The sequence below is a fragment of the Gymnodraco acuticeps genome, unplaced genomic scaffold (genome assembly GCF_902827175.1).
Source record: "Gymnodraco acuticeps unplaced genomic scaffold, fGymAcu1.1, whole genome shotgun sequence".
Lineage (NCBI taxonomy): Eukaryota > Metazoa > Chordata > Actinopteri > Perciformes > Bathydraconidae > Gymnodraco > Gymnodraco acuticeps.
Genome location: NW_022991578.1, coordinates 315,571 through 335,971, shown reverse-complemented (window position 1 = coordinate 335,971; position 20,401 = coordinate 315,571). Strand labels below are relative to the sequence as shown.

The window sequence follows — 20,401 nt, the reverse complement described above, 5'->3', positions numbered from 1 at the left end:
TCTGAACAACTCTCCAAAGCACTGGCCTCAACAACTCTCTCAAAGTGCTCTGCAGAGGATCAGCCCATTCTCACCGCCGCAGTGTTCCACGCAAACATCCACAACCTATACTGCTGTGCTCGCTTTCACCGACAGCCATACATGTATGCATATCTTGAAATATCATACATGAGCTCCATGTGTTGAATTCACTGCGGAGTGAATAGTCTTTCATACATACAGTAGGACAAAAAGAGGAGCTTAACTTTTGCTTAGGCGGAGCCGATTAGGTCAACAGAGCACAAAGCAGTGTACAGCGCATTGAGGACACAGTGTCCCTGCTGGGCAGGGGGACATGCTTTGTAATGTTGGTCACACTAACTAGGTGATGTGGCTTATTGGAATAAAATGGTACCGCAGACAAAACAGAGGAAAATTAAGGCCATGGTTATCCCAGAGGGTGCAGAGGGCTCAAATGTCAGTCTAGGAAAGGAAGGTGCTATAGTTCAACACAGCAGACAAGTGGAACAACTAAGCAGTTCAAGGTTTGCAATGTTGTTCTTTGTGAATCTCCCATTGTGTTTGTTTATTGCAGCAATGGACACAGATTCTTTTTTACAGTGCACCACGATGACTTTCCAAGAATTACTCATTTTCGTTATTTTACCTAAACACAAGTCAATGCCACTCAGATCAACAAGGTCTGACCGTGAGGTGGCAGAGGCAGCAGTCAAAGGTCGATCAGTATCCAGGTCATCCTCATGCTGGCTCACCCTGCTGGCTTCCACTGATAACAGAAATGTGAAATCAGAATTCCTGCCTGTGATTTTCACTCATCTGCCTCCCTGCACTGTGCCATTTTTAAATCTCTCAGTGTGAGACATCTAGGTGGATGGGGAGGGTGCAGGAGATGGTTGGGTGTTTTGAAATGATGGTGATGGCCTGGTTCCCTGCCCCTCGCAGTTTATTGCTGCAGTGCGGGGTGCAGCGAGTTCGAGTGGCGTGCATGCGAGGGAAACGCTGATCCTCGCGCTCGCCAGCAAACCTACCACTGCATTGCGTCGCCTCGACAGATTAAAAACACGGATTATGTGCCATAAGTGAGCGTTGTATAACCCTTTGTTTAGGTTTCTTTGGGGCTACATTTGTTTGCGTTTGACAACATATCTGCTTTTTTTAATGACTCAATTAAGACCTAGAGATACAAACCGACTTCCTGAATAACAAAATATGATAGTTGGAGCGAGGATTCTAACAATGCCAGCGTTCAAAGAGGGCCGCAAGTCTGACCTGGGGATAAAGTCTGTTGAAGATAAGAAATGGCAGCAAGCTCCAGAGAAATGTCACGGTTAAATCCTGAACAACCATAAAGGGTCTGCTTTGTTCGAGATCCTCAAAAACTGCTGCGAAAAAAGTCGGGATACATATTCATCAGCCTCAGCGCTCACTGAAATGAGCCGACAAAGCTTTAGAGAAGAGAGCAGTGAGACATACAGTGCGGTTCTCTGAGGCGTGCTGCGGGTGTGGATGAGTCAACTAGAGCCAGACTGACATGATGTGATCAAGAGCATCAACGGAGGGTTCAAAGGTGCACAGCGCAGAGAGAGAAGGCAGGAAGACAGGGCAGACACGTCAATCAGTGCCGGGGGGGGGGGGGGGGTGTTAGAGAAAAAAATATGTCACCATCAAGACAGAGTCCTGGGTTAATGCTGGGAGAGGAGCTGGCAGCAGATGCGCTGGCCATAGTTAGTTGGTGAACCTCGCGCTGGCAGCTCCTTGTGGAGGAGGAGGCAGCGTGCCCCTGGTGGAGGAGGAGGCAGCGTGCCCCTGGTGGTGGAGGAGGAGGCAGCGTGCCCCTGGTGGTGGAGGAGGAGGCAGCGTGCCCCTGGAGGAGGAGGAGGCAGTGTGCCCCTGGTGGAGGAGGAGGAGGCAGCGTGCCCCTGGTGGAGGAGGAGGCAGCGTGCTCCTGGTGGAAGAGGAGGAGGAGGCAGCGTGCCCCTGGTGGTGGAGGAGGAGGAGGCAGCGTGCTCCTGGTGGAAGAGGAGGAGGAGGCAGCGTGCCCCTGGTTGTGGAGGAGGAGGAGGCAGCGTGCCCCTGGTGGTGGAAGGAGGAGGAGGCAAACAAGCGTGCCCCTGGTGGTGGAGGAGGAGGAGGCAGCGTGCCCCTGGTGGTGGAGGAGGAGGAGGCAGCGTGCCCCTGGTGGTGGAGGAGGAGGAGGAGGCAGCGTGCCCCTGGTGGTGGAGGAGGAGGAGGCAGCGTGCCCCTGGTGGGAGGAGGAGGAGGCAGCGTGCCCCTGGTGGAGGGGAGGAGGCAGCGTGCCCCTGGTGGAGGGAGGGAGGCAGCGTGCCCCTGGTGGTGGAGGAGGAGGAGGCCAAGCGTGCCCCTGGTGGTGGAGGAGGAGGAGGCAGCGTGCCCCTGGTGGTGGAGGAGGAGAGGCAGCGTGCCCCTGGTGGCTTGGCGCTGTGCACTGAGCTGTTTTGATGGCACTCCCAGATGAACTTAATACACTTCGACCTGTCAAAAGTATTACGTTGCTTTTAACAGGGCAGGGTTGCTTTCATTTGGAGTGCTGTATCATAGAATGAAAGCTGTGCTCTTATTCTGTGTCATTGAAGATATCTGCTTCCCCTGTCCAATAGAGGCAAAGATAGGCCACAAAAGCAATGATTACATTTGTTTTAATCTTTTGCAGTATTCCCTCTCTTGGTTGATTCGAGAATCATTGTAACCTCTGCAAAAAATAATAATCACAATAGAACCTTTTCATTTATACCACAACTCCACAACTGGATTGAATCAAACCAGTTGAAGGTGTTTTAATATACTGGAACGTTTGGGTTCATTCTGAAAATGTAACCAATAACCACAAGTCAAATTGTTTGCATCATATCTGAAGAACATTACTGCTGCTATCCGCTGCACCTCTAACTCTTATTAAAAACTTAATTCAAACAGATATTTCAATCTAAATGTAAGTCCAATCTGAAGTAAAGCCTAACTTGTGATTGGCACAGCAATTATGGCATATTTGTTGAATTTGTCCAAGAAGAGGATCACTCACGACGTGAGCGATATAAGCTGCTCTTGCTCTTCCATTAGGGGATATCTCGCAGCGCCAGTGGATTATATAGTTATATCATTTTCAAGAGGCATGACCGGATGGGAAAGTGTGTGAGAGCATGCACTGGCATCCTACCAGAATGAGTATTTGAGTATTACAGTTGTGTGAGCAAAACTGTCATAGTAAATGAACAGATATCCAGCAGGGTTTATCCAGGAAATCCACGCTACATATTGGGTTTCCTAAATCAGATTCCATCTCTCTGCGGCCATCTTGCTTGTGAGTTTCTGTGAAATTATGTAAATGAAAAAGTGAAATAGAGAAATGTTCAGGCCATGACAGGAACAGGGAAGTGCTTTTATATTTCCATTCATATCCAATCCAGGGACTTCCAGGTCAGTGGAAGTCTAACTAAACCTAGCCACAACTCTGTAGGTGTTCTAGTGCACAGCCTGTATTCCCCTGGGGTTCTGGTCTGAGAATAGATTCCTTGAACATAACATGCACGCTACACTGACTTTAACAGTTCCAACTCATTTTGCTGAACTGTGTTCATGTGTGTAGCCGGGACCTGGCTGCAGAGCGACATAGAGAACACTGTGTGCTCCTCATTGTCCAACCCCTGGAATGTGCTGACGATGCAGGGTTCACACCGGTTCAGTCACACTGTTGCACTATTCACTCGTCCGCTGGCTCATGCTCGCTAACCTTTTGTCAGTTATGCAACGTTTCTGGAGACCACACCAGGAGAAGTATTATCAGAACCATGATAGAAAAGTACCACACCTCAAACCTATGAATAAGACAGCGTGCGTGCTACGAGTTAACGTACATTTCACACAAGTACTCCCAAGTGCAGGGAGAGCGGAAGTCAAGTCAGATGAAAAACAAGCGAGGGGAAGGAGAGGGAGCGATATTTGAGATGAAAACAGCCTCTGTGTGTCTCGGGCACGCAGCCAAACAGCACAAGTGCCAGCGAGGGAAGCCATTGAAGTCAGAGCCAGAGCCACTGAACATATATTAATTCCCACCTTGTCTGCGAAGGGAGAAGCAGAAAGGAATTAGGAACATGTGGAAGAATGTATTCTAGATAAAAAACAAATGTCTGAAAAGGAATAAACTGGCCGTGACTTACACACTGACCCAAAAGTAGATTCAACAAGCCATTGTTCAAAAGCCAACAATGAAAATAATAAATGTAAGATGAAACAAAGAAAACTTTAGAATCATATTGTGGTAATAATCTCCAGGGTCAGTGAACTGTGTCAGAGCAGAGTCGATTGTGCCTCACTCCACCTTAAGTGATCATTCATAATGCAGGAGTGGCTCTCTTCCAGCCTGTGATGTGTAGAGAACTGCAGATCAAATCCTTTCATTTGAATCAAACAGACAAATAAGTTGCATTATATTTTCCCAACCAACCTACAGGTTTTAGTAAGACTTCAAATCAAATCCTAACTGTCATAAAAGGCCACGTGAAAAGAGGATGCAGACCAGACTAAATACAGTGTTCCCAATATGCTTGACTGTGTTAAGGGAAGCAGGCTAAACAGGGGAATACAGAAAAGCAGAGACAGAGAACATTAATAAAACATGACTGCATGATTTTCCAACCTCAAAGAGGCGAACACAGGAAGGCGCGCTCCCTGAGGTTCAGCACAGGGTGAGGGAACAGTCATCTCTAACTAGCTCCACACTGCAGTGCTCTAGTTAAACTGGGGGCACAGCAGCGAGCTCTGATCACACATCTGCCTCCCTCCAACACAGACTTCATCTCTGTGCTTTTATTCATGGTGTTTCTGATGCCTTCCTTTTTGTGCTCTTCTGCTGCAGGCTGAAGGTGAAAGAAGCAGAGACTTCGGAGACGGATGAGAGTTTCAGTAGTTTGAAACAAGGTGAGGATGGTGAGGCATTCCACGTCTGCAGGGCTATTTAAAGAAGCCCAAACCATTGCATCAGCGCCTCTACTCCATCTCGCTGCATGGCTTCCTATCAAGGATGTTTTAACGCCGACACGGATACACACAAAGCTATTTTTAGCATTACAAATAAGCATATACCATTGTTTCAACCATCTAAGGTGGACAGATATCACACTGGTCTGACAACATTATGGTTTTTAATTGCAGGTATTTTAAATACATGGTATGGATGTTAAGCAGCAAGCAAAGTAATGGTGACTTTCTGTGATGGAGTCCAACTGCAGCGTCAATGAAAACCGAGCAGTCATGTGACTATTCCTTTAAAAGCAACATATAAGTAACAAAATCAAACAGCCAACAGAAACACACGGTTCTGCCTGGTGCTCACGGAGAACATTCAACGCTGTCGGTGAGTTTGAGCTCTGACCAAACCATCGACCGTTGCATGTACCCTGAGGGACGCCACACACCGCCACACACACACACACACACTCCTCTGGAAACCATGCGCAGAGACATCTTTCCGTTCTGCCCTCATGCAGGGCAGATAGCAGGACCACAGTCTGCGGGGGGGGGGGGGGGCTACAGCTCAGGCCTGGGACCCTCTGGCTGGACACGCCAGTACTCATTTCCTCAGACAGCAGATCAGCTGTGGTTCTTAAGGCTGCAATAAACATTCATTGCTGTCGGTGGGTTTACTTGAGAATAACTCACTGATCAATGAATGCAGACTGCGGTTCAAACCTCTCAGGAACCGGCTGGCCACGGGTCCAAGAGCAATGATGATAGCACAAACTGGATACAACGCGCTACACTGATGTGTAAAAGGTTATTTATGGACACTGGGCTGGTCAATCCGGGCAGTTGTGTTTGGTATACTGTTAACATTGAAGTGCATTTGATCAAATAGTTACGTTCAGCTGTTCTTAAATAATGATGATAAAAACATGTTTCTCAGTTCTTTCCAGAAAGGTATTTCATTTGTCCAGGATTAGAGTTGTTTAGTTCCGAAAGTTCCCATATAATCAAAGTAAAAAATAATAAAATGTTCAGGTGCTCATACCCAAAAAGTTAATAGTAAAGACTGATTCAAGAAATACTGTGAGTAAGGAAACTTGAGGTGATGCTGCATTTTGCATTCTTTTTTTTATTCTGCAAGTATTTTGAAAAAGTCTCTTTTGTAATTAAAAGTAGTATTGTTTTAAATGTGTAAATGATTCTGTGCGCTATCATACTTTAATTTGGTATACATTTCATAATAATGCTTTATTCAATCAAATGTTCTTTTGGGGCGGGGGTCAGCATGTACCCTAAAGCAGGTTTCCCGCCATGACCCATATGACAATTTCCATGACTTCTCTCAGAGAGCTTTTCAACACCAAGTGCGACCGCTTCACAATGTTTTGTGTTCTTGTTTGCTATCGCTTGAGCAGAAAAAACAAACACTGCAAATAAATGGTTAAAAAAGAGCTTTGTCTTATGACACTCCATTGTGATGTCCCTTCACTGTGCATGTCTACAACCAATCTCCAAACTGCAGGATAGTCCAAGAAGAGAGGGATCTGTCGGGGCACTTCAATCAGGCTGCGGGGGGGTGGCTGTACCTGGGACTTTGGTAATAACCAGACAGTGACCCACATGTACTATTATTAATATGTATTATTTTAAAAAGTGAAATAATCTGCGCCCTTGATTCTTGGAAAGTGAACCTCTTTGTGTAATCGGAGAAATAGGCATATGGAAATAATCCTGCAGTAACTGCCCTGTAAGGTTATATGAACATGCTGGAGGATTTCCCACACGCTGATGTTCTCCAGCCACAGCAGACCCAAGTTACTTTTCTTAAATGAGAAAGTGATGGAGGAGAGGAGGTGGCTTCTGGTCTTCAGCTGTCTTTATACACACACTCACATACTGTCACACAGAGAGGAAGACTGAGTCTATTCTACTGTATTTATATACAATTATTATTTTAATGTCATTATTTAAATAATTTCAAGGGAAAATGATTGGAAACCTCTAAACCTATATTTCTAGGAAATTCTGATCCCTAAAATCGGCAGCTTTGTAAAGCTCTGGAAAGTTGTGATACATTGACTTTAAACTAAGGTTTAATGTAAAATAAGTGAATTATGACTTCATAAAATGTGGGCTTGTAGTGCAGCGGTATAGATGGAAACTGTTTGTTACATATATGAGCGCTACACAAAGTCTGCTTGTGTATCCCTGTGGAGTCAGGCTGTCATCACACACTGTGAACTTATAGGCTCTGACACTGGGAACGGCCTGACCTACTTCTGCCTGACCTGGGAACACTCCGCAGGCTGACCCGAGTCTCACGCCAACGCCAATGGCATCAGGCGAGAGAAAAAGAGACAGTTTATCACATCTAGGCTAATCATACATGATTAAAGGCTCAAATGAAAGAAAAGAAAGCATGGAGGTCAGCAGACACTCTGCAGCACTAACGCCATGTTCAGAGTGCACACGGCTGGCCGAGCAAATGGAGAGGAAAGCCAAATCAAAAGAGGAGAAGGCTACGAGGGGCATTTCATTCTTCACCATCTGTACATACCTGAGAGAAACACAGGTCTTACTAACAGCAACATCTACTTTCAAAACACAACAAAGAAACTAGAGAGGGGTCTGAAGCGGGAAAGGGACTGCGCTGAGGAACATTACACTTGGTGATCTTAAATGACTTTTGGAGCCAGCCATATAAAGTCAGCCCGGTTATGTGAGGACAAAGAAAAGGCACGTGCTGGGCTGCAACCAAGTACTTCCATATGGGTGTTGAGTTCACTGGGTCCAGGTGGCACTGGGAGCATCACATGTAGGCAGGGGCGCCGCCAGGGACTCTGGGCCCCATGGAAAGATAATCACATTGGTTACTTCAACATTTTTTCGTCCTAACTGTTCACCCCCTTATGGCGGCCCTGCATGTAGGTCCTGCATGGACCTACTGCCCCCCCGTGGCCTGGAACGTGCAGTGCTGCAGGAGTCCGGCTGCTGAGCTGATACACAGGGGGGGGTTACATAACAGATACATGTTCATGAAACTACATGTTCTTCAAAGACATCATTTCTTTCAAATGAATACATTTCCTGGTGTTTCATATTTAGCTTTTAACTTGACACATGTCCTTTATTATCAATCTGAAAATGGAACACAAAAAAGTAGTTGTATATATATAAAATGTATTATTCAGTCTATGCCCACTGTATACATCTCCCAAGAGCTCCTTCAAATGTAGGGAAGCTGTGTAGCTGTAGTCTGAGGAAAACGTCTTGTCCCAGCTGCTAAAGATTCACCATGGAACAGAGGCAGCCACTAAAGACCCCTGATAACCCTTTGGTCATCCGTGTAGTTGGACTTAATGGTGGGGAGGGGGTCAGGTCAGCTCAGAGCTGACGGGAGGAGGATCCATGGAGGCCAAACGTGTCCCAATACAGAGAACTAACCGGTTTATTATGAAGGATAGGACTTATTTGCTTCTAGGTACTTGAATTAAACTTTTTATAAAGAATCAGGTATGAGGTAGTGAAAACTTAACTTCTTGATTCCAAAGGGTTGCGTAAAGGAATAAGTGTGCAACTACAGCTTTTATAGACTTTTTAATGAATGTTACCACCCAAGCGAGCTCCATGGCTGCACAGGACTCTGCACTCTCATAGATTTAGAACCCTATGAACCTCTAATCAATACCCAATGAATGACCTTCTGCACGTTAATGAAGATGGTCATGGATTTTAGAGAGTCAAGGAGAGAAAAATGTACTTTCTCATTTTTAGATATTAAAGTTGATGTGGAGTCATCCAAAGAACCTGAGTTAAAAACAGCTGTTGCAACTCAACTATTTGGCCCCTGACCTGGGTTTTTTGGTCACTGAATGGGGGTCTCTGAATTCCCACCCCTGTCAGGGCATTTACAAGCCCAGGGAGCCATGCCTCAGCCCCCCATGACCCCCGCGTCACCCTTGCCCAATGCATGCACCGAGTCCTCTTGGCAGGAGAGCAGGGCAGCGAGTGGCCGGGCCGCGAGCCCACCTCGTCAAGTTTACAACCCAATCAGGCTCAGCCTCATAAATCCACACCTCCTCCTGCAGCACGCAACAATGCTGGCCATTCACTGTGTGTGCAGGTTTAATAGTTCCTCTCCGGCTTCCTTCCACTTCTTAGCGACCCCACCCCACCTCCTTTCTCCTCTCACAACTTTATAGAGGGAGCAGTGAGAAAGCCCAGGCCGGAGCAGAGCTGCACACAATCAGGTCAGCGCAGAGTCACGGCGAGGTCAGTGCTTTCTGAACTATGTCCGACCTATGACCCCCCCATGGTGCCACCTGGTGCTGAGATGGCAGCCAGGGGAGTCCCGAGTGAACTTCGCCTGAACCTGGAACTTAACATTGGACCACTGCCTCACCCCTGGCCCTTTGCTCCCTGTTTCCTCCGGACCAAGAGCCGCACATTTCTAAAATGTTTACATCTGACATTTTAGCATATAACCATGACGAGAGCCACTTCTGCTGATGGAATGAAAGATGCAGCTTTTCTTTAGAGGTAATGTTGTCATCACCCACATCTAGACAGACTGAGGATATCATATGTAAAATAGAAAACTAAAACATGCACTTTTCTACCCAACGCAGGAAACAATTAATAAACTCAAAATTAAACTCATACGCACACACTTTTTCCACGTTATTGCCTAAGAGTCAGCTGCTTTATTATTATTATTGAGATTATACTCCCCTCTTGTGGATAAATCATTCAATGAAGTTACAGCGCGTTACTTAACCACCAGATGGAGCTACTATTCAACAAGTGTTTTATTGGCAGACTAGGGCTGCACGATTTGGAAAAAAAAAAAAAAAAAAACTAATTGCGATTTTTCTGACAAATATTGCGATTGCGATTTGCGATATTTGTTTTTAAGCGACCCAACGGAAGTTTATTGTAAAATGCGGCCATATCTCCGGCTAGGAAGGTCGTATCAACGTACTCCCGTCTCTAGCACCCCCGCAGCCCGAGCTACGAGTGAAAGAACTAAACTTACATGAAACTTCCGTTGGGTTGCTTTAAAGTCAAGCTTCAGTTTAAGATTCACCCTGTAATACAGCGTTTCTCAAAGTGTGGGGCGCGCCCCACTGGTGGGGCGCAGAGATGTGATAGAACCAGCGGCCCACCAACGGCAGCGGCCCACCAACGGCAGCGGCCCACCAACGGCAGCGGCCCACCAACGGCAGCGGCCCACCAACGGCAGCGGCCCACCGGGAAAAGTCCCGAATCTCCCGATGGCCAATCCGAGCCTGCTCACACACACACAACTGAAACCAAAGTCATTTGCAGACATATGTAAAAATCTCTCATACACACATGTGAAACGCTCTCTCACACACACACAACAGCGTTGCAGTCGGGAAGAAAAGCAATGTGGAGCGGCACCTCACCACTTCATAAGGAGTTTAACCGTGACACTTTTCGAAATCCCGTTTGTGTCCCCCCGCTTTACAAATAGGCTTTTGTTTATTATTATCTTTTAACGCAAGCCATCATCGCCATGGAGGAGCACACAGCCTCTGTGAGCGAGCGAGAGACAGAGACAGAGAGAGAGAGAGACAATGAGAGAGACAGAGAGACGGAGAGACAGAGACAATGAGAGAGACAGAGAGACAGAGAGAGAGAGAGAGAGAGAGAGACAGAGAGACAGAGAGAGAGAGAGAGAGAGAGAGAGAGAGAGAGAGAGACAGAGAGACAGAGAGACAGAGAGACAGAGAGACAGAGAGAGAGAGAGAGAGAGAGAGAGAGAGAGAACACACCTTTATCTATATAATATAGCCCAGTTGTACAAAATAAAGTAAGAAATCATTCCAATGTGTACTATCGGACAGTAAACAGTTTAAAAGGGGAGTGATTAGTAAAATATGCATAAATAAAAAGAAAGAATGCTAACTAGGTAACATAAGATAAGAATACACAAGTTTAAATGATTTGTTATTGGTTGTGATCATATTCTAAAGATGTTTGGATTATTGAAAAGTATACAGCTCCCTTTCATAGAGTGTTGAGAGATGTATCCATAAATTCATGTTGGGCTCAAAGTGCACCAGATTGATGCTTTTAACTTCAATATTTAAAAAAAAAAAAATCATACATTTTCTTTTCACTGAAAACGGGTCCCACAGACCCAAACAGCACACAAAGGTTAAAGGTAAGCATATAATAATGTTAAAATGTGCTAAATATATACACTGCAAAAAAACAGAAAAAGATGAGTAAAAGTGGCTCACGACTTGTTTTATTTTTTGAAAGTAGCTCTCATCCTAAAAAAAGATTGGAGACCCCTGTTATAGAACGATACATTTGACCATTTTAAGCTTGGCCTACCATTTTATTGGAGCGGCGAGGAACAGGTGGGGCTTGAAAAGGCCCACCTGTTCAAAGTGGGGAATGACAGAAAAAGTTTGAGAACCACTGGCTTAATAGATGTAAAACATGTGATGGAGCATTACTAACCTGACTCAGATGGTTTGTTTCACCAAACCATCTAAAGCTCTATTGCAAGCCATTTGGAAAGGGCAGGCACTTTCAAAAGCACTTGGCAGGTGATTGGATCAATCTGTCCATCACCTTCTATCATGGGCCACTTCTGATTGATTAACAATGGCTGGTACATGTGGAGCACAGCACTTCTGATTGGTGTGGATGACTGACACACAAGAAGAAGAAGAAAAAATAAATAAAAATAAATTGTAATAAAATAAATAAAAAGTTTTTTTTTTAAATCGCAGGCTTTGCGATTTCATAATCGCACCATTTCAAATCGCGATTTCGATTTAAAATCGATTAATCGTTCAGCCCTATGTAATATATTGGAGGCAGTCAGTGCCACATGGCAACCCAGTGACTACAGCAGTTCACCTACATTCACTGAAAACCTACAGTTCCCATCTGAGTATAAATAAATGCTTTTCAACTCACCCATGCTGTCGTTCCGCTCAGACTCCAGTTGATGGTTGGTGTAAAAGCCTGGGGGAGGAGGGGCAAAGGTTAGCTGCTGGAGAAAGTCAGATACAACTTGTCAACACTGTAGACACAATAAACATTTGACAGTTTAAAGATACATATTACGTGGAGACGAGCGGCGAAATAAGAAAGGGGCTTCTTTCTATTCATATGCAATTACACAACACAAGTATGTGTCAGATTGGATCAGGAATATTTGAACAAACAATGCATGGCATGATTAACCAGGGCAAACAGGAGGATAAAAAGACCTTTCTGACCAAATATCTCAAGATACAGGAAGTAAACGTGGAACCAAAAGTCCCCTCTCCCCCACATCTGAGGCACCTTGAAGGGGCACTTTGGATTAGGGCTGCACAAACATCAACCATATAATATTACATGTCATTTGTTAGACGCTTTTATCCAAAGCGACTTACATACTTAATACTGTGGACAATCCCCACAGGAGCAATTTGGGGTTTAGTGTCGACATGCTGACTGCAGTGGGACTCGAACTTGCTATCCCCTGATTCGAAGTCCATCACACTAAACACCACTGAGCCACAGCCACCCGATAATAAGAACTGGATACAGCGTGGGAGCAGGGGTCTTGTTCGCATATGAGAGCTGCTCATTGCAAGCTGCTCATTGCAAGCCCCCAGGAAGTGCGCCGGACTCAGATGAAAATATTCGTGCTGGCCAAACGGCGGTACTACACTTTATTTAGGTTGCTGGGCCCGGAAACACTTTTTCCCATTGACTTACATGGGGAAAGAGTGGTCTGTAAATCGTTGGATAATTTTTTTTAAACTAAATAAACTACCCAGTATGAACACTTGTATAGCCCTTATTAAAAACATTCGTTCCTCAAGTTGTAAAAATGTGCTAATAACGTTATTCTGAGAGTTATTTCCCTCTGCATTATGAACGCGCATCTAACCCACGGGACCGCGCTGCCCGGCACGTTCATGTTACGTGTTCTGCACTATATGCGTTTATCTTTACCCATGGATGCACAATAAGAACGGACCACATCGCCTTACTGCCAGCCCACGGAGCTGTAATAATGGATATATTGCACATGTTTGCTGTAATTCATTATTATTAGGGCTGTCAGTCGATTAAAATAGTTCATCGCAAATTAATGGCACATTTTTTATCTGTTCTAAATGTACCTTAGAGGAATATTTTTCAAGTTTTTAATACTCTTATCAACATATGAGTGGACAAATATGCTTTATGCAAATGTTTATTATCATTTGAACAATGACAAATATTCTCATGAATATTAAACACAACAACCTCTGAACATTACAAATATTCGCCTCAATTCAACCTGGAACCTAATACAATAAAAATGGTGTGTGTGTGTGTGTGTGTGTGTGTGTGTGTGTGTGTGTGTGTGTGTGTGTGTGTGTGTGTGTGTGTGTGTGTGTGGTGTGTGTGTGTGTGTGTGTGTGTGTGTGTGTGTGTGTGTGTGTGTGTGTGTGTGTGTGTGTTGGATCGTTGGAGCTATGTGCAACTCAAGGCATATGCTCGAACGGGAGCTGCCTGGACGCTGCAATCATGTTGCGCACTATCCGCGCTGAGTGTGCTGACTTTTCGTACAATGTCCCACTGTCTGGCTTCCTGCATAAAGTCAAGTGCTCGTCGCAGTTGTGGCGAAATGTCGCTCCTCTGTTTTCATTTAAACGGCTCCATATCAGTTAGCGCAGCTAGCTAGCACCAGATGCTAACAACAACAATGCACGTAAGGTCTCTCTCTCGCTCGCTCGGGCCACACATACACACACCCTCCCGGTCCTCCCAACAGCCAGTCGGTGCCTGGCGGTGAGCGTGGAAGTGTGGTCTGCCACAAGCGGGCGGCAGGAGCGGGGCTGTCAGCATCAGCTTGTAGATGGTATTTTAAACTCGATGCGCTCTGAAACTACGGGGCGGCCGAGGAAAAAAAATACACATGCGTTAATCGCGTTAAAATAATTAGTGGCGTTAATTTTTTTTTGCGTTAACGCGTTATTAACGCGTTAACTTGACAGCCCTAATTATTATACTACATGGGCTGTATGATTACATCTTGTACCGTAAATGTTGTATTAAATAAAGTTAATATTACCGACGTTAGATTAACGTCCCTGTAGCTTCTTATTGCACTAAGAAGCTTATTGCACTGTATATATATATATATATATATATATAATAATTCTTTCATGCTAAATAAAGCTCTGTTGCTTGGATATCACTAGATCCTGTTACAGCGTAATATAAGTACATAACGATTGATGTGTACCAGAGTTCCCGTTAGCCGGTAATTACCGGACTACGACCGGTAAAATATGCTGAAGACCGGCAAATCTAAATCTCTCCGGTCAAAGTGTCGTTACAAATCATTTCCGCTTAGCGCAATACCACATCAGTTGCGCAACTTGCGCCACTTATGTGACAGACAAAAGAGTATGTGACAGACAAGAATAGTCAATTATAATGTCTAACACTTAATGTGGAGAAAGAGATGTCCTGTATGGGTTGATTGTGCGTTGATCTGTTGGTAATGCCTCGGGTTTCTGGTGGGCATGTAAACTAATGCATAATGCTGCGCTATACTTTGCGGCCTCACCCGGTTGCATAGCGACACTTATTGTTTAGGTGTCTTTTAATAAGCAGGTAGTCCTATCATTAGCTAGAACTAGCTGGATCTGATCGATATGGATATAAACGCGAGTGAAGTCTAATCTAACGGGAGAGAGATCAGCTGCTGCTGACGAGTCGACACGCAGCTCTGCATGATCACAGAACAAAAACACACACCAGGTTAGAATAGCACACGTAGCTATTTTAATGACCTCTCAAACTACCTAAACTAGTTATAGATATGTTTAGTTTTACTGTCAGGTCACTCATTACTGGATCCGCAAGCTGCATGATACTGACGGGCTGTCAGGAGAGGGAGCGCTCCGTTTATTATTCCCGTGTTGTTGTAAATTACTGTACACTTTTGAATAATGTAGTTAATCTACTATAATTAGTTTGTTTAATATCGAATCATATCAATTTGTTTTAAAGCACAATAAATAACAAAGAAGACCTTTGACCGGCACTTTTCTCATTTTGTCCGGAAGATTTAAACTTTAACGGACATGTTGACCGGCGAAAAAATATTCTAACGGGAACTCTGATGTGTACATCATAGCATAATTACTAGCTAGCCGCTAGCTGCTAACTGCCGCCTGGTTAATATCAAATCCATCATAATAACAAATCATTACCATGCTGTCATGAACGTGCGGTGCTGTTACGTGTACGCAAATTGACGTGCTTGATGTGAACGAGCATTTTGGTTAAAGTTGCGCATGCGCTATGAGCGCACATACGGGTACTTCTCAGGCATGCTGGGTAATCTGTGACGTTTCACTCTCTCAAAAGTTGGGCCATTTTATCATCATGCGCTAATGAGCAACTCTCATAGGAATGAATGAGGCCCCGCCTCCCACGCTGTATCCAGTTCTTATTATACATCCATGGCTCATTGGCGCAGGAAGACAAAATGGCCCAATTTTTTAGAGAGTGAAACATCAGATTACCCAGCATGCCTGGCTGTCAGAGCAGAAGAACCCGTATGTGCGCTCACAGAGCATGCACCCCTTAAGCTCCGCCCCCCGAGATCCCGCTCTCGGCTCAGTAGAATGAATGGAGACAGAAAATAAATCTAGATTCGGATTTTAGTGCATTTTACAACATTAAAAAGGACTTAATGATTGTAATAAGGGCAATAAAAGAGCTCATACTGGGTAGTTCATTTAGTTTAAAAAAAATGATCCACCGATTTACAGACGTCTCTTTCCCCATGTTAGTCAATGGGAAAAAGTCTGATACGGAAGATGCAGTACCACCGTTTGGACACTATGAATTTGTTCCTCAGAGTCCGTCCAGAGCACTTCCTGGGGGCTTGACATGAACGTTTTGTTGATAGCAACATTTCCATAACAGAGTAAGGGAAATATTCAGTAAATGCAAAATATGTTCAAATAACGAATGGGGCATTGTGGAGCTGCAGAGAAGTCCCAGCCTACAAATTGTATTTTACAGACTTTTCTTGTTGGGAAAAAAAAAAGAAGAAAAATCACACAATTACCATTTTTAGATTTTTAAACATTAATAATAAAGTTCCAAGAGTGATAATTCTCTGAAATATCTCAATATCAGTCAATATAATCACAATTGGGTTTTTTCTTCTTCAATCGTGCAGTCCTACTTTGGGCCTCAAATGCGTCTTTGTTATGCGCCTTTCACACCATCGCTTTTCCCTTTCTAGCTCCGAGCGGGAGCTTTTCTGGTTCAGCTCCGGTTTCCCTTTTCTGCTCCCGCTCTGTTCACACCGCCCAGAGCTGCCGCTGCTGCATCATGACGTCACCGTTTACGTGCCTGCTTCATAAAATCCAAACCGCGCGGAAATCCCTCACATCGACAACAACAACAATGGCCGATTGTATTGAAGCGCTGTTCGCTTTGGTTATCCTCGTACGAAACGACATGGAAGGCATCGGACGACTTTACAAGGAACTTTACAAACATCACATGCGAAATGCAAGACTTCTTTATGGTCTTCAGCATCAACGCCGAATCTGCCCCTGCCCCCGCCTCGACGTAAGAGAGACGTAAGCGACGCCGCCTCTTAGCTCCGAAGCTCTTGCCTCTAGACTGACAATTTTTTGGAGCTGGAAGTGAACCGGATTCCGGAGCTAAGAGGCGGCGCCTCTGCGGTGTGAACAGGAAAAACCGGTACTTTTCAGGCTCCAGTTCCGAGCCGGAGCTGATAAAGGGACATGAATAACCATGTTGGACTTTTTAGTTTTAAGGGGAAATAAAAGTTACCGGTGAAATGGTCATTAACATTTTCAAGTTGAAATGACTAAAGTCACCTAATGCTGTTCACAGGTGCCCAAACATGTAGCACAGAACATTATATAATATAAACTATTCTAAATAGTAAACAAGTTTAATCTCAATACAATTTGTATATGCATTTATGAGCAAGAAGTCCAACAGTGAAACAACTAACACACAGGAACACCAAAGAAAGGGGGGATAAACTAACAGGACAGGAGGGGTTAAACGTGAGCACCATCAGACTCTGGAAAGACATTAACCTTCAACAATTCTAATCACAATCTGAGTGATATCTTACAACTGTGATGGAATACTTAATCATAAATATGAGTGAATCACATCGGCAGGACTAAATTAGATTTGAATTCAAAGCCTGATACCATGTGACTTCTCTAAGGGTCTCTCCATAACCCCAGAACAACCTGCTGGCTTCATATTGGTTACCCTCTTGCTGTTGGAGCTTTATTTGAAAGCCTCTTTTTCCCCATCTCGCCTCCATCAGCAGCCTGGCCATCTGTGAGCGGCGTCTGGAGACAGCGCTCACTTACACCGCCCGGCAGCTCCATCACTCACATCCAGACGGAGCAGAGAGCGGGCTGTGGGGCGTCAGATCTCCCGCTCTGTGGCAGCGTACCACCCTGCTATCAACAGCTGGAGACCCCTGACCCGACACACGCCAGCTGCCCCCCCCACCAACCTCCACCCCTGCCCCACAGTCAACACCAGCATATGTTCTCCCTGGAGCATACAGCGACACACACATGCTCTGTTCCAACACACACGTGCCTCAGTCAGCGGCTCCTGAACAGACACGCACACACTTATATTGACGTATGAACCTCAAACACCCATAGACCAGGACCAGAGTCTGTTCGCATTCAAAAACATAAATCCATTTATTTTCACTGCAGAATTGTAGATAAACTATTTAATCCGTAATATAATGTTGACTAGCTAACAATTATATATAATTGTATTTTAATACTGTTTAACTTCTTCAGTATGTTTACCAACTGTCAGATTAGGACCATGCCAATGCTATACGCGTTTAAACCCATCTACTTCTTACCTGTTTTTAAAGCATGTTGCAGTTTTTTCTAGCTTACCTAAATTACAATGACCTATTTGATCAGGTCATGAGATATCCCTCTCTGAGCTTTCTGCCCCCGCCCCAGCCAACAATGGAGGTGAATGGTATTTCATTTTAGCAAGAATAATAGTCAATAGCGACACTAGCTTCTCTGTACTGAGGACTAAATGCTGACGTTGGGATCCTAACATGCTCACAGTGACAATGCTAAAGGATTGAAGAATTGCATATTGATAATCGTTTTAAAATAAAATGCTTTATGGCAAGCTCTCTGTAAAAAGGGGGCTGATCTTTCTGTACTTTTGCTGAACAGACCCTTGTATTGTAATGTTAAAAAGGTTTTCTTATATCTTCTATTCATTTGGAAAGTGAAGAAACAACTTGAAAGAAAAAAGCCATGTAAAGACTTCAAACTTGAAATAATCCTTAGTAATTCATCACAGTGGACACAGCTTCCATGGTCTCAGATGGGTTGGAGATGTGTGCTAATACTCTGCAGAGGACCCCACCCCCACAAGCCCTTTCTATGTTGGCTGCCTGGAAGATAACATCTCAAACACTATAGCATGTTTTTGGTGAATGATCAGCTCAAATGTTGCTAGGACACAGTGTGAGGGCACAAGTCAGTCAGTCCTACTTAACAACATGCTCCAGTTCTCTCTTCACCTCTTAAAAGTGGCATTTCTGGGATCAGGATTAAGCCTTGTTTAGGTCCATGCTCCACCCAAGCTGCAGTGTTGGCTGATAATGGAGCAGCAATAGAGAAGAATGGAGGTCCCACTGTGTGGTCTCTGTTACTAATCCTCATGACAGTGTATTGACTATTATAGCCTGAGGCCTGGAAGGCAGCAGCAGCCAATACAGCCGGAGCCTGCTCCGCTGTGGCCCATTGTGTGTTGACAAAGAAAGGCTGCATCTTTAACCTTTCACCTCTGAAACCTCCGACGCAATCAGCTCTCATCAAAATAACACACCGCTCTGTCCTCCGCCTGCCTCCTGCATAGAGACATGCCAAGCAAGCCCAATATGAGGATGTTATTATTTAAACCTTTTCTGCCCGTTACATTTGTGTACAACAACAACATGTCTTCTGTTAAGATGCACATGATCCATTAAAAGAAAGCCGAGTGATCAGAAAGAGCAAGCGAAAGGTGATTTATTCTCACCGATGAGACATCAATTAGAAACTGACAACAAGCCGTGTAGGACAGAGAGTGAATACACAGACTATACAGAGATGCTGTGTGAGAAACCAATGTGAGTTTGGAACATTGAACAGTATAAATCTATTCTAGTAGACCTCAACAATGGAATCATGATCAGTAGAAATGGCCATGACATGGGACCTTTAAGTGTTCTGTAGTTTGAGTTTCTCAATTTCACTGAGCTTTAGTTTAGTCTATATTTTAGGTTTTTCTACCATCTGAATTTAATTTAGCTGGCTCCAAGTATCCTTTAGATCTGAGGTAAACTAAGCTCCGATATTCAATGCATCTATACATCAATTATTTCTTATTTTGTTTCTCTGGTCAGTAACGGAATAAGTATTCTGCTACTTTGCAATGCTTTTAAGTTGAATAAAATGAAGAGTATTAAGTATGAATATATATTAAATAAAAGAATGTGGCTGCAAGTTGCTAAATTACCACACCAAGTAATTATCTGTAATAAAGAGTGACGTTACTCTTGTTCTTGGACAACGCTCATGAGCCTTGTATTTCATCCTTTTTCTTGACAGGTATAAAGGAGAAGAAGTCAAAGATAATGCACCTAAAACAACAGGGACTGGAAAGAACTCAGAATCTCTAATGATGCCCAAAACTTGACACGCCGCTGTGGTCCATAAGTAGCCACACCCGACGCTGAAACATATACTCACATTCCTTACTGGAAAGTGCCATCTGGCTGGACCTGTTGGAGCAGGACAGTGTGGAGGCTCCGTCTAACGTACAGTCAACAGAAGTACAGGCACACCCAGCTGCCCCCAGGAATCCAGGGCCTGAAGCCATCAGCAGTGCCCAGGAATTCCTCCAATGGTGATCCCCGCTCTCAGTCTGTCCTCGGCCCCAGATGGCGGGGTTCCGCATGGCCAGCGGAGGGCAACACAGCCTGTTATCTGAGCAGGTCAGCCCCTACATGCCAGCCCTGTTCTTATCTCAGCACCATCTATCACCCCCCCCCCCCACAGTGAGGGGGAACGATGATGGAGACGCAGCCAGGAGTCACTTTGACACTTCAGTGGCTGACTTTAGATGCCACAGTAACCTGGCTATTGGCCATAAGACCACTGAAGCCTTAGTGAGTTCAAACTGGTGCTGTGAACCTCTGACCCCCCCACTGCGTCTCCCTGTTACAGTGAATAAACCCATTCTGTCTCTTTTTCACTGAGCAGTAGGAATAGAGACAAGAAAAAACTATTTCAATGAGGTTATTAAAGTCTTGTTAACTGGATTAAATAAA

At 44.5% G+C, this 20,401-nt stretch overlaps 1 protein-coding gene across 3 annotated transcripts in view; it reads right to left on the bottom strand.

The window, feature by feature from the left end:
* LOC117533698 (nuclear receptor subfamily 6 group A member 1-A-like) overlaps positions 1-20,060 on the bottom strand; it is a 93,660-nt gene extending 73,600 nt beyond the window's left edge. For all 3 annotated transcript variants that reach the window (XR_004567092.1, XM_034197597.1, XM_034197598.1), the window contains exons 1-2: positions 19,821-20,060; positions 11,941-11,988 (exon numbers count right to left, since the gene is read on the bottom strand). Coding sequence is in view for 2 of the 3 variants with exons in the window: in XM_034197597.1 (XP_034053488.1) it covers positions 11,941-11,988; positions 19,821-20,028 (256 nt within the window). In the remaining variant the exon portion in view is untranslated. The remainder of the gene's footprint in view (positions 1-11,940; positions 11,989-19,820) is intronic.
* Between the last annotated feature and the right edge of the window lie 341 nt (positions 20,061-20,401).